The 11,414-nt window shown below is 67.8% G+C and overlaps 1 protein-coding gene across 5 annotated transcripts in view; it reads left to right on the plus strand.

Annotated features, from left to right (window-relative positions):
* MROH1 (maestro heat like repeat family member 1) overlaps positions 1-11,411 on the plus strand; it is a 60,555-nt gene extending 49,144 nt beyond the window's left edge. For all 5 annotated transcript variants that reach the window (XM_059395355.1, XM_059395354.1, XM_059395357.1 and 2 more), the window contains 12 exons: positions 2,807-2,961; positions 5,204-5,369; positions 5,909-6,105; positions 8,243-8,380; positions 8,636-8,750; positions 9,108-9,254; positions 9,386-9,574; positions 9,945-10,103; positions 10,172-10,306; positions 10,402-10,504; positions 10,585-10,650; positions 11,102-11,411. In XM_059395355.1, the coding sequence (XP_059251338.1) occupies positions 2,807-2,961; positions 5,204-5,369; positions 5,909-6,105; positions 8,243-8,380; positions 8,636-8,750; positions 9,108-9,254; positions 9,386-9,574; positions 9,945-10,103; positions 10,172-10,306; positions 10,402-10,504; positions 10,585-10,650; positions 11,102-11,187 (1,656 nt within the window). In that variant the 3' untranslated portion in view covers positions 11,188-11,411. The remainder of the gene's footprint in view (positions 1-2,806; positions 2,962-5,203; positions 5,370-5,908; positions 6,106-8,242; positions 8,381-8,635; positions 8,751-9,107; positions 9,255-9,385; positions 9,575-9,944; positions 10,104-10,171; positions 10,307-10,401; positions 10,505-10,584; positions 10,651-11,101) is intronic.
* The last annotated feature ends 3 nt before the right edge of the window (positions 11,412-11,414 follow it).

Below are 11,414 nucleotides of genomic sequence, written 5' to 3' on the forward strand. Positions count from 1 at the left end.
TCTAGTTTTTGGTCTTGCTACTCACAGTAGACCCGGGCTCCTCCCCACGGGCCCCTCACCCCAGGCTGGCGGGCGGGTGCTCATGCTGCTGCTTTTTCCACACTGTCCTCTCCAGCTCAGGCTCACGGACAGGGCCCTTCCCGTGCCTCCCTCAGGGAGGGGTGTTCCTGACACCCGGGCCCGCACTGTGAGTCTGTGGCCACCAGAGGCTCATGGGGGCCGTGGCACACCGGCCACTTGTGCCCACGGATGCCATGGCGGGCCACTGTTTCCGTTCCTGTCCTGGCAGAACTTAGCGGGGGGACATCCTGGAGACGCCAGGACGCTGTTAGAGGGTCAGCTTCTCTGACATCAAATCAGAAGATGGGGTCCTCGGGGGTGACGCGTGACTGGACACAGTATGAACTAGGGCACATTGGACCACTGAGCACAGAGGGCAGGACAGAGCAGCCTCCGCAGGCTCCTGACCTCTGTGGTACTGGCAGGCAGAGAAGGGCCTTGTGCGGGTGGCTGGGAACGTGCAGGGGAAGCCAAGGGAGCAGGACAGCCAGACGTAAACAGCGTGGGGCTGGCACTGTGGCAGGCGGCCCGTGGCCCGGCAGCTCCCTGCGGGCCTGTGCCTGGAGTAGTGGAACAGCCGCGGGAGTCGGACGCTCACAGCGGCACAGTCCGCAACAGCCAAGTGATGGCCACGGCCTACACGGAAGTGCGACGCGTGCTCCCCACACAGCGGGTGCGGATTCAGCAGCCGAGCGGAACGAAGCTGAAACCTGCTGCCTGGGCACCGCCCGGGAAACGTCTGCAAAACTCAAGACACGAGACACCAAAGGCCTGGGGTGTGAGTGCACAGCTCCGACGTTCGCACGGCCGGCTGTGGGGCTGCCAGGGGCGGGGAGGGGTGGCTGATGCACGTGAAGTTTCTTGGGGGTGACGGGGACACTCTCGGATGGGCGAGTGCGGCTGCCTGACGCTCTGGGCACCCCAGAGACCCCCGAGTTGCATACGTACAGCGGGTGGGCTCCGTGGTGAGTGGTCCGGTCTGCAAAGGCGCCAGGAGGAAACCACGGAGCAGGAGAGCGAGAGCCGGGGCGCAGGCGCGGGGGTGCGCAGGCGCGGGGGGCGCAGGCGCGGGGGGCGCAGGCGCGGGGCTGGTGAAGCTGAGCCAGAACCACTGGCTCACCGGAGCCGACCCTGGGCCGAGAGCCTCCGCGGCCCCGCACTGGGGGTTCTAGGTGCTGAGCGAAACAGGCAGCAGCGAGGAAAGTATCAGAGACTGGGGATAAACCCACCAAACCAGTTGGAAGGAAACACCTGGTGAGTCGGGGCAGAGAGCCAGCACCCGAAGTGAGCGAGGGGGGAGAAGCCACTCGCTCCCGCGCCCGCAGAACCGCCCCGCAGCCCACGGGCTCGCTGCCGGGACTAGCGAGGGACACGGAAATCAGCTGGGCCGGCAGCTGTGGTCGCAGCCCAGCGCACGCGCGGGCCGTGTGTCCAGGCCGAGAGCCTGGGAGAATGGAGCACGTTGAGCCCCGGACTCGGGGGCTGGGGGTTCCTGTGGACGCTGCTGCACACCCGCGGGAACAAGACCCCAGACCCAGCTGGTGTGGAAGACACCCCTCCCGGCTCAGCACGTCTTCACTGCTGGGGCTTCCCCAGCCGGCCTGGAGAGGACGCGGCTCCCTGTGGCGGGGCCCCGGCTGGTCTAGAGGACAGTGACAGCCGTGTCAGTGGGAGGACAGCCCTGGCGTGAGTGTGCTAATCTGCCTTCTGTACCCAAAGTTGTAAAAGAATGTTGTCATGGTCACGAGTCTTTTGAGAAATGACAGTGACGGCACCTCCCCCTGCAGCCCAGCCAGGGGCCTCTGGCTTGCCCACACGGGCACAGGGCCTCCCACGTGCCCCACGGGCCCTTGCTGGCCAGCGTGGGCCTGGCCTGGAACATTCCACCGTCATAGCTGTGGCCAGGCCCTTCTTGCTGCTCCTCCTCCCGGGCACCCAGGAGGGGCCAGCTGTCCTCGTCCAGGGGACCGTGCGCCTGCCTCCGTCTCGTCTGCTGTCCTCTCAGACCCGTGGCTGCCACTATGCAGCCTCCAGCGTTGTGGGTCCCCGTGCTTGGGGCCAGCGCCTCCTCCGCATCAGCCTGGGGACCCACAGTGACGAGGCCATGCCCAGAATAGGGCCTGCCGGGCCAGGGCTGGGCAGGGGCACAGGCCACCCGCGGTCGCACTCTCCCTGCTGCTGCTCGCACCTGACGGCCCCTCTGGCTTCTGGGATGACGGCGGCCAGCCATGCCCCAGCACAGCCCAAGAGCCAGCGACCGCGTCCTGGTCCTCTCTGTCCCAGTGCAGCAGTCACCTTGTTGCCTGGTGCGGGCGGCTGTGTGTGCTGTTCCAGGGGCCGGAGGCTGTGTGTCTCTGCCCGGGGGTACGAGGGCCCCACAGGAGCTGGTGACCGCCATGTGCACCCCAGTGGCCTCCCATGCTGTGTGCGCCCCACAGACCTCCGGCCCGTGTGCATGTGGTACCTCCAGCCCCTTGCTGGCTTCTCGGATGCTTGTTACTTCCCACATGGAATCCAGGCCCTCGCTCTCGGGCCACAGCGACCCCACCGGAAGGGGCCAGGCTCTTGCCTTCTCCCTTCGGTCTGGTGGCCGGCAGTGTGATCTGTGGGGCTCCCTCCCCATGACCCCGCTGAGTGGGACTCACAGCCAGCCGCTCTCCCCGGGGCCCCTGCCCTGCGGGCACCGGAATGTCTCGGGCTGGGGGTGCGGGCCCAGGGCCTGACCTCCGTGGCCCACTGCCTGCAGGTACCTGAGCTTGTGACCGTGCTCCGCTCGAAGCTGCCGGACACCCGGGAGGAGGACATCCTGCAGGCCGCCCAGCACAGCGTGTACCTCCTGGCGTCCCAGCACTGCGCCGCCGTGGTGGCCAGCCTCCTGGGCAGCCCCCTGCCCTTTGACAGGTACGTGGCGCCTGCCAGGCTGTGGGGGGGCTGGGGTCCGGCCGCGGGGCTCCAGGCCAAGGCCCAGCTCAGACACCACACTTGAGGGTCCTGCCTGTCGCCAGCCCCTCCTGCGTCAGTGCGCACAGCCCCTTGCTCTGCTGGGGAGGGTCCCCCACTCGCACTTCCCGCTCCTGCCTTTGCTACTGGGGAGGCCTCTGAGCTCCCGTGCTGGGGTCCTCCGTGCCCCATGCGGGGGTCCGCACACCCCCACCCCCAGCTGGCAGGTGCTGTCCTCTGCCCCGTGCACTCTCCTCTCCCTGACTTGTGTTGGCTGTGTCTTGCTGAGGCGCGTGGAGCCCTGCTGCCCGGTTGGGGTGCCTCTCTTCCTCAGGGACGCCCCCGACGTTGGGGTACATCGTCGGACGTCCTGTCCCTGTCAATCTTGTCTGCCTGGCCTTGGGACACGGATGACTGCATTTCACGGCTGGCGTGATGGGAGCCCCGCCCCCCGCGACCACTTCTCCGCCTCTTCTGATCTTCTTTCTTGTCTTCTTTTAGCTTGACTGGGACTTTTTTGTGAATTGGTTTTGCCCCTGAATTAGTCCAGAAGTCATACCCACCCCATTTCTGTTCTTCTAGTGGCGGCCCCGAGAGTGACGCTGTGTGCACGGAGCCCGGCTCACGAGCACTCCCTCGGGCCTTTGCACGTGGGGCTCCTTCTGGGCATCTGCATGGACAGAGACCCGGAAGGGTCTGGCTGTGGCCGCGGCCCGCCAGCCGCTCCACTCCTGCGGGCCCCGCCCTTTGCTGGTCACTCATCCCATGGCTTCTCCTTTCGGGGCCGTGTCACCGGCACCACCCACGGCCCACGGCCCGGACGGGGGCGGGGAAGTTGTCCAGCCCCCAGTAGTGCCCGTGGGCCCCTCACCTGAAACTCCCACGAAGCGTCCCGCCACCTGACTGCTGTCACTAGACATGCTCCGCCCCGTCGTGAGCGCAGATAACAGAATCCGCGCAGAAACCCTGGCGTTTCCTGCCGGCTTCCTTGACGAGCCCTCGGTCTCTGCTCTGGAGCACACCTGCTGGGGGTGGTGCTCAGGCACAAACGCCCCCCCCCAGTTTATGCACAAGAGCAAAACTGTCCCAGCCCAGGCATCTGCATGGGGTAGCTGTGGGCCCGATCCGGCCAGCAACTGGTTTTTGTCCAAAGTGTGAGCTCACGATGAGCTTACGAGTGGTTAGGAAAGGAAATCAAAATAATAATTCTTTGTGGCTTGTGAAAAATCATATGAAATTGAAACCTGTCCATAAGCAAAGTGATTGGAACGTGGTACGCTGCTCCCTTCCATGGCAGTGTCCACAGAGGCCCTGTGTCTGGGGTCAGAAGGGTGCTGGGCCCTGTCCTGGACACAGGTGGATGTGTCCACCATGCCCAGCGCCTCCCTGTGTCCCCATCGGCACGCCACACCCTCCCTCCTGCTGGGCACGCGCGTTTGGCTTGTGTCGCTTTCCTTCTGCGCGGTGGGTCCTCGGCGTCTCCCCGCTGAGAGTCTGCGGTCTCCGGCTCTGGCATGGGCAGGTGTCCTCGCCCGGCTGCCCTTGAACGTTCTGTGGAGTCGGGAGTCTGGTTGGACAGGTCTTTCTGTGCACGGGTTGGGGGCCGGGCCAGGCTGCTGCAGGGCCACTGGAGGCCGCAAGTGTCCGTCCTCGGTCCTGCACAGCCCACTGGACCTTCCGTCCCTTTTCTCTTGGAGACCCATCCCCCTCTTCCTCACCTCTGTCCCTCCCGGCTCTTGGACTGAGTTCAAGGGGACCTCTCCCGGCCGGGGTCCCCGGTCGCCATGACCTCCCGTGTCTCGGGGGAAGGGCGGCGCCTGTTCTTTCCAAATCGCTCTTCGGAGCGTCCAGGTCCCACCAGGGGTTTGAAGCAGGTCTTCTGTGCGGCCCGAGGACTGGGTGGCTTTGGAGCAGTCGCACTCCCAGGGCCTGGTGGGCCCGGCTCGCTCTGGCCAAGGCCTGCAGAGTGCTCTCTCCTCCGGGAAAGCCTCTTGGGGGGCCTCAGGGCCTGTGTTCATGTCGCCCCATTCTCCCTGTCCTCTGTGGCCTGCTGCTCGCCTCCCAGACCCCCAGGGACAGGAGAGATGCAAGGTCAGGGGGTCGTCTCCCGGCTGGTGAGAGTGAAGGCCCGCGGGCGCGTCGGAGGGCCCCGGTGTGGGGCCGGCAGGGACCTGGGGGTGACTGGCCTTCCGCCCTGTTCCAGCCACACCTGTACTCTGTGGCGCGCGCTGGCCGTGGAGCCCGGCCTCACCACGCAGGTCCTGGGGCTGCTCCTGGACAAGATGAGCAAGGACGTCCCGTTCAAGGAGACCCGGACCTTCCTGCTGAGCAGCTCCCCGGGCCGCGAGGCCACTCTGCTGCCCCTTGCGGTGAGTGGGGTCCTGGGGCTGCCGTGAGGGGCCCCGCACGGCCTTCCCCCTGCTCGTCGAGGAGGCCGGGGGAGGGGCCGTGTTGCTGCCGGCAGGAGGACCCCACAGGTGGCCCGGGTGCCACCCTTCAGGCACCTGGCAGCTAATAGGGGTGCGGGCGCCAGCCCCGCTTGGAGGCCGAGCTCGTTAAGGCCCCACAGGTGTTGGTCCCCAAGGGCATGGAGTCCGTTTCATCCTGCGGAAAAACGTAAGCCCACTTGGCAACGTTTTCAGCAGTAAAGCAGCTGTGAGAATTCCCTCCTCCTCCTGCGGTGGGACCGAGCGCAGATGGCGGAAGGCCTGTCCCCAGGTGGCCGCACTGCCCCCGTGCCTGCCTCTGGCCCCTGATGGCCCAGCTAGGCTGCAGCCTTCCCTGGGCCCGAGCTCTCCACGCATGCCAGGGTGGGCCGCGGGCTGGGCTGGTTTTGGGGTGAGGGCCCAGCCTTCACCACGGCCAGCCCCTGAGGGAGGACTGAGCCTGACGCAGCCCCTGTCCCCAGGCCACGTGCGCGCTGTACGAGGTGATGAGCACGCCAGCGTCCGGGCCCGCGGTGCTTGGGCTCTACCCCCAGCTGTTCGCGGCGCTGCTGCAGCGGGTCAGCTGCACCGTGGGCGTCACGCTGCCGCGGACCCTGCAGGCCAAGGAGAGGAGGAGCACGGCCTCTGCTCCAGCCCCCAGGACCCTCGAGCCCTGCAGGTAGGCGGGCCCCCTCCCCCACTGCCCCCGACACTGTGGCACGAGCCCGTGTGTGTGCACGCGTGTGCAAGGGCACCCCGCATCCTGGCAGTCAGGGACAGGACCGGAAGTGCAGGCCAGGCCTTGGGGGCTTGACTCGGGGCCTGCTTTGTGTCTGGGACACTGGCACTTCCCCCGGGGATGATGTCCTGGGTCCCACAGTCGGGGCTGGGGCTGTGGGGGAGGCAGCTGCTGTTTGCCCATGGCCTGCAGGGGTTTGTCGGACGCTCAGGTAGGTCCAGAGTCCTGCCTCCTGTAGAACGTGGGGCCACGAGGTGAGCCCCCCTCACAGCCCCACGTGTGCCGCCTCAGTCCTGAGCTCTGGGTTTCTGCCGCCCTCCCAGCCCATCAGGGACCCCCTTCGGACGTTTCAGACGCCCCGCCCCACGGAGAGGGCTCCTCCCCTGCAGCTGTCACTGGGCTGTGGGAACCTTGTGGTCTCTACCAAGTGGGCCCGGGGTCCTGGGGCAGGAGGCCAGCGGCTGGAGCGGCCTGCCGGTAGCGGTCACCAGAGCTGGTGCCGGGACACCTGCCTGCCTGACCTGGTCTCATTCCTGCGCCCTCTGGGGAGGCACCTCAGGGCTCCAGGTGACTGCTCCAGGCCACAGGGCGACACACGAAGCCTGAGGAACAGTGAGCTCAGGCTACCTCCCTACCCACTGCAGGCCTGCGGGGTCAAGTGGCCCCCGGGGGTGCAGCGGGCAGCATTTGCTTGTCCCCTCCTCTCGGCCCCACCGGGCTTGCCCCACACAGGAGCCACTCACACCTTTTGCCAGAGACCGTTCAGCAGAGCCTTCTGGTTCTGCGCAGACCAAGCGGAAAATGTGAATGGACTTGGCGCCTTGGGCCTGGCGCACCGACCCCGCTCCATGGCCTGGGAGCTGCAGGGCTACAAGCTCCCATCAGGCTCCCCAGCTGCCACCCCTGAGCTGAGGGGTGCAGGGCCAGGCCTCGGAAGTCTGACCCCAGGAAGGACCCCATCTGTAAGAACCCTCGGCAGCAGGGTGGACAGGCCGTGGTGGCGCCTCATCCGAGCAGCTAGCACACTTCTCAGGCAAACCTGCGTCCGGGCACTTGGGCTTGGTCACGGCCCGTCGGAACTGGAACTGGCCCTGAACAAGCCGTCTGGTCACAGAGCCCCTGCCGCTCGTGGAGGCCTGGCGGGAACCTGTGGCTGGACACCAGCGTCACGTGCGCTGCCTTAGGGGCGAGGTGGCCACTTGCCGGGGAGAGGTCAGCCCTGGGGAGGGCGGGAGGTGCTGTGGTCCCGGCGCCGCCTGTGCGCCACCCCCCAGCCCCGGTGAGCACGCTCGGGGCTGCAGGCATTGCCGCGGGGCTCTGCTGAGACCCAGGCCCGCGGGCTCCCTCCCCTGTCGCCTGCCTGCTGCCGGCCCAGTGCTTCCCAGTCAGCTGGGCAAAAGGCAGTTGCTAAATCCCAAATGCGCCCTGGGGGCTCCGGCCGCTCCTGCAAGGGAGACTGGAGAGGCCGGTGCCCGCAGGGCTGGGTGAAGGCGGTGGGCAGAGCTGTGCCTGCCATCCCCCCGGCTGGGCCGCCGGCCCGTCCTGGCCTGTGGGCGGGGTTGCCCTCCTCACCTGCCATCCCTAACCTGGGTTCTGGGGTCTCCCGGGGAGGGTGTGGCTGTGCACCTGTGAGCACGGGGGCTCGTTCTTGGGGGCCTGGACCCTGCTCCTCTGGCCGCTCATCTGAAGACCCCTCGCAAGTCAGACCCTGACCCGCTATATGCTTTCTATGCTACTTTCGATAACTTTCTATGCTTTCTTCTGTTTCTTAATTAAATGGAGGTCATCAAGGAAACTGAAAAGCTCTGTAGGTTGTGACTCGAACAGTGCCGCGAGGCCTTGGGCCACTGCCAGCAGCGACCCCCCACCTGCCCGCCATGGGGTGGTGGTCAGAGGGTCCAGAGCCACCTCCTGGTGCCCAGCTCGAGATGGGGGGAACTGAGGGGCCCCCCAGAGGGTGCTGCTGGCCGGGTACAGGCCAGGCAGCCCGGAGACATCCCCCCGGCCCAGGAGGCTGAGCCTGTGTATGTGGGGGGCCCTCTGGCACCCGCAGACCCATCCGCAAATGTCCCTGCAGCTCTGCCGTGGAGGCCCTGCAGGCCATGCTGCTCCGGGGCGGCAGCCAGGACGTGGTGCAGTGCATGGAGCTGGAGGGAGGCTGGCAGCTGCTCCGGACCTCAGCGGGGCACGAGGAGGGGGTCGCCCGGCTGGCCAGGTTCGGCTTGGGCTGTCTGGGGCCCTGGGACCCCCACACATGAGGACCAGGGCCCTCTGCCCTGCTGCACAGCTGGGCTGGGGACCTCCTCTGGGTGTGTGCAAGTGGGGAGGCCACCAAGGCAGCTGTGCTGACAGCTGGGGGCAGGGGGCGAGGGCCCAGGAGGGGAGGCAGGGGCAGCCCTGGACGTGGCAGTTGGGGCAGGGCAGCCTGAGGCCCCAAAACTCACAGTGTGTGGCTGGCCTCCCTCCCTAGCGCCATGGCCAAGTTTGCGGGTCCCCGGCTGCCCCTGGTGATGGCGGCGCTCGTGGGCACACAGGGCAGCACATACGAGATCCAGCGGGTCACCTCCACAGGGTTTCTGGCCGAGGTAGGGGTCACCTGCTCCAGATGGCCACGGGGCCTGAGGGCGGGGGATGCTCTGCCCCACCCGTGGGAGGCGGTCCCACTGTGCGCCCATGAAGAGAGGCCTTGGCTGTGGGGTCCTCGCTGGGCCCTCTGCGGGGGCGGGGCCCTCTCCCGGGCCCAATGCATCCCTCCCTCTGCAGCCCTTTTGTGGCTGTGACCGTGCCAAAGACGGGCCCTGAGTGAGCTGGGTCAAGAGTCAAAGACCAGAGGCCTTGGCCACATGCACTGCTCCCAGCAAGTCTGGACCAGGTCTGGGGTGGGGACAAGGCCCCGGGGGTCAGTGCAGTGGGCGGGGCGGTCACGGCACCTCTGCTTCCAGCTGCTGAACAGCAACGTGGTGAATGACCTAATGCTCCTGGAGTCGCTGCTGGACAACCTGGCGGCCCGGCAGAAAGACCCGTGCGCCAGCGTGCGGCGGCTGGTGCTCCGAGGCCTGGCCAACATCGCCTCTGGCTCCCCGGACAAGGTCAGGAACACTATGTGGGTGCTGCGGTTGGGCACGGGGGCGGGGGGCCAGCGGGCACCACCATGGGGACGGGTCTGCGGGGCGAGGGCTTCCTGACCTGGGGCACTGCTGAATGCGGGCACCCCCCCCAGGTGCAGGCCCATGGCCCCCAGCTCCTGACGGCTGTGCTTGGCGGACTGGACGACAGGGATGACCCTCACAACCTGGTGGCCCTGGAGGCCATGGTGGGCCTGGCAAGACTGCTGGACCTGATGGAGCCCCAGGACCTGCACCCCGTGCTGCCGCACGTCGCCATCCGCATCCGGCCCTTCTTCGACAGTGTAGGCTGGGTGGGGCAGGCGAGGGGCCCGAGGCCTCACATTCTCCCCCGCCCCCCCCACGCCCGTGGCACCTCCTCTCTGAGCCTTAGGCCCTGGCTCTACCCTGCTACCTGGGCCCCACAGCATGGGTGTCACCCCTGTGCCCCCTGCAGACCCTCTAGAGTACGTGCTGGAGCCCTCCCCGGCACTGCCCCTGTCCCACGAGGGCTAGTTCTTTCTCGGCAGCCCCTCTCCACCCCTCCCCAGGTGCCCGGGCAGGGCATGTGCCCATTACACAGGGACAGGGAGGGCGGCATGGGGAAGGGGCCTGAGGCCCGGGACTGGCTGACGCCGGCCCGTCCACACCCCCCCCCCCCCCCCGCCCTCGCAGGAGAAGATGGAGCTCCGTTCTGCCTCCATCCGCCTCTTCGGGCACCTCAACAAGGCCTGCCACGGCGGGGGCTGCGAGGACGTGTTCCTGGAGCAGGTCGTGGGCGGGCTGGTGCCTCTGCTGCTGCACCTGCAGGACCCCCAAGCCGCCGTGAGCAGCGTGAGTCTCCCGCAGGGGCCGGGCGGGCCGGGCTCTCGGTCGCGGGGACTCACCCGCACGACCCGCAGGCCTGCAGGTTCGCCCTGTGCATGAGCGGCCCCAACCTCAAGTGCGAGGAGCTGGCCGCGGCCCTGCAGAAGCACCTCCGGGAAGGGCGGGGCCTGCACTTCGGGGAGTTCCTCAACTGCGCCTGCAAACTCCTGGTGAGGGCCGGGCCGGGGCGCGGGGGCGCGGGGGCGCCGGGGCGCCGGGGGCGCGGGGGGCGCGGGCTGGAGGCCGGCTCATGGCCTCTCTGCAGATGCACCACCTCCCAGACCTGCTGGGCCGCCTGGTGAGCACCAGCCTGTTCTACTTCAAGAGCAGCTGGGAGGACATCCGCGCCGCCGCCCCGATGCTCACAGGTGAGCCGCGCCCCCGCGGGCCACGCCCACCCACCTGGCCCGCCCCGACCACGCCCCTAACCCCCCGCCCCACCGCCCAGGGTTCCTGGTGCTGCACGCGGAGGCGGAGCACCGGCCGCAGGTGGACCTGGAGCCGCTCACCGCAGGTCAGCCCCGGGCAAGCCCCGCCCCCACCCCACCCCCAACCTGTCCGGCTGCGCGGGGCCTCACTGACCTGTGGGCACCAGGGGGGACTAAGTGATTTTCCTGGATTTCAAGGATTTTTCCCCTGTCACTGGTGACCTCATCGTCTCTAGTAGTTCACGGAAACTTCTTAACTGTTCCAAAAGAGCTTAAAAAACACTAAAAAAGGAAAAACTATCTTTCCGTTGGCTCTCAGGCGCTCCCGGCAGAGGCCTGTCTTAGGAGGGCGGTGGGCGGGTGGCCCCAGCGGGCGGGGGCAGGGGCGGGAGGGGGCGCGCACCGGGAGAGAGGTGGGCCCAGGCGGGGGCTGGGGGGTGGGGTGTTGGCAGCCGCCCTGGGCTCAGGGCGTCCTCTGGAGGCTGCAGGGGCAACCCTTGGCAGCAGCCCGCTGTCCCCCCCACTTGGGTCCCCCAGCGCTCCAGCTGCTGCTCAAGGACCCAGCCCCGCCGGTGCGCGTGAAGGCTGCCGAGACTCTGGGCCGCCTGGGGAAGTTCGCCTGAGGCTCCCGCCGCGACAAGCAGCAGCAGCCTGGGTCTGACCGCCCTGGGGCGCCCCAAGGAGCCCCCTGCCCGACGCGGAGTCGGGACCTGCCGGCGCCCCCCCCACCACACGGGTCCAACGCCTGCCCTTCTGGAGAGGCCACAGGAGGCCAGCGCGGGGCGGGGGTGGGAGAGCTAGCGCTGTACCCCCCACTCCGGTTTCCAATAAAGCCATTGGGTCCTCAGCA

This window comes from Mustela nigripes, chromosome 3 (assembly GCF_022355385.1).
Source record: "Mustela nigripes isolate SB6536 chromosome 3, MUSNIG.SB6536, whole genome shotgun sequence".
NCBI classification, from domain to species: Eukaryota; Metazoa; Chordata; class Mammalia; order Carnivora; family Mustelidae; genus Mustela; species Mustela nigripes.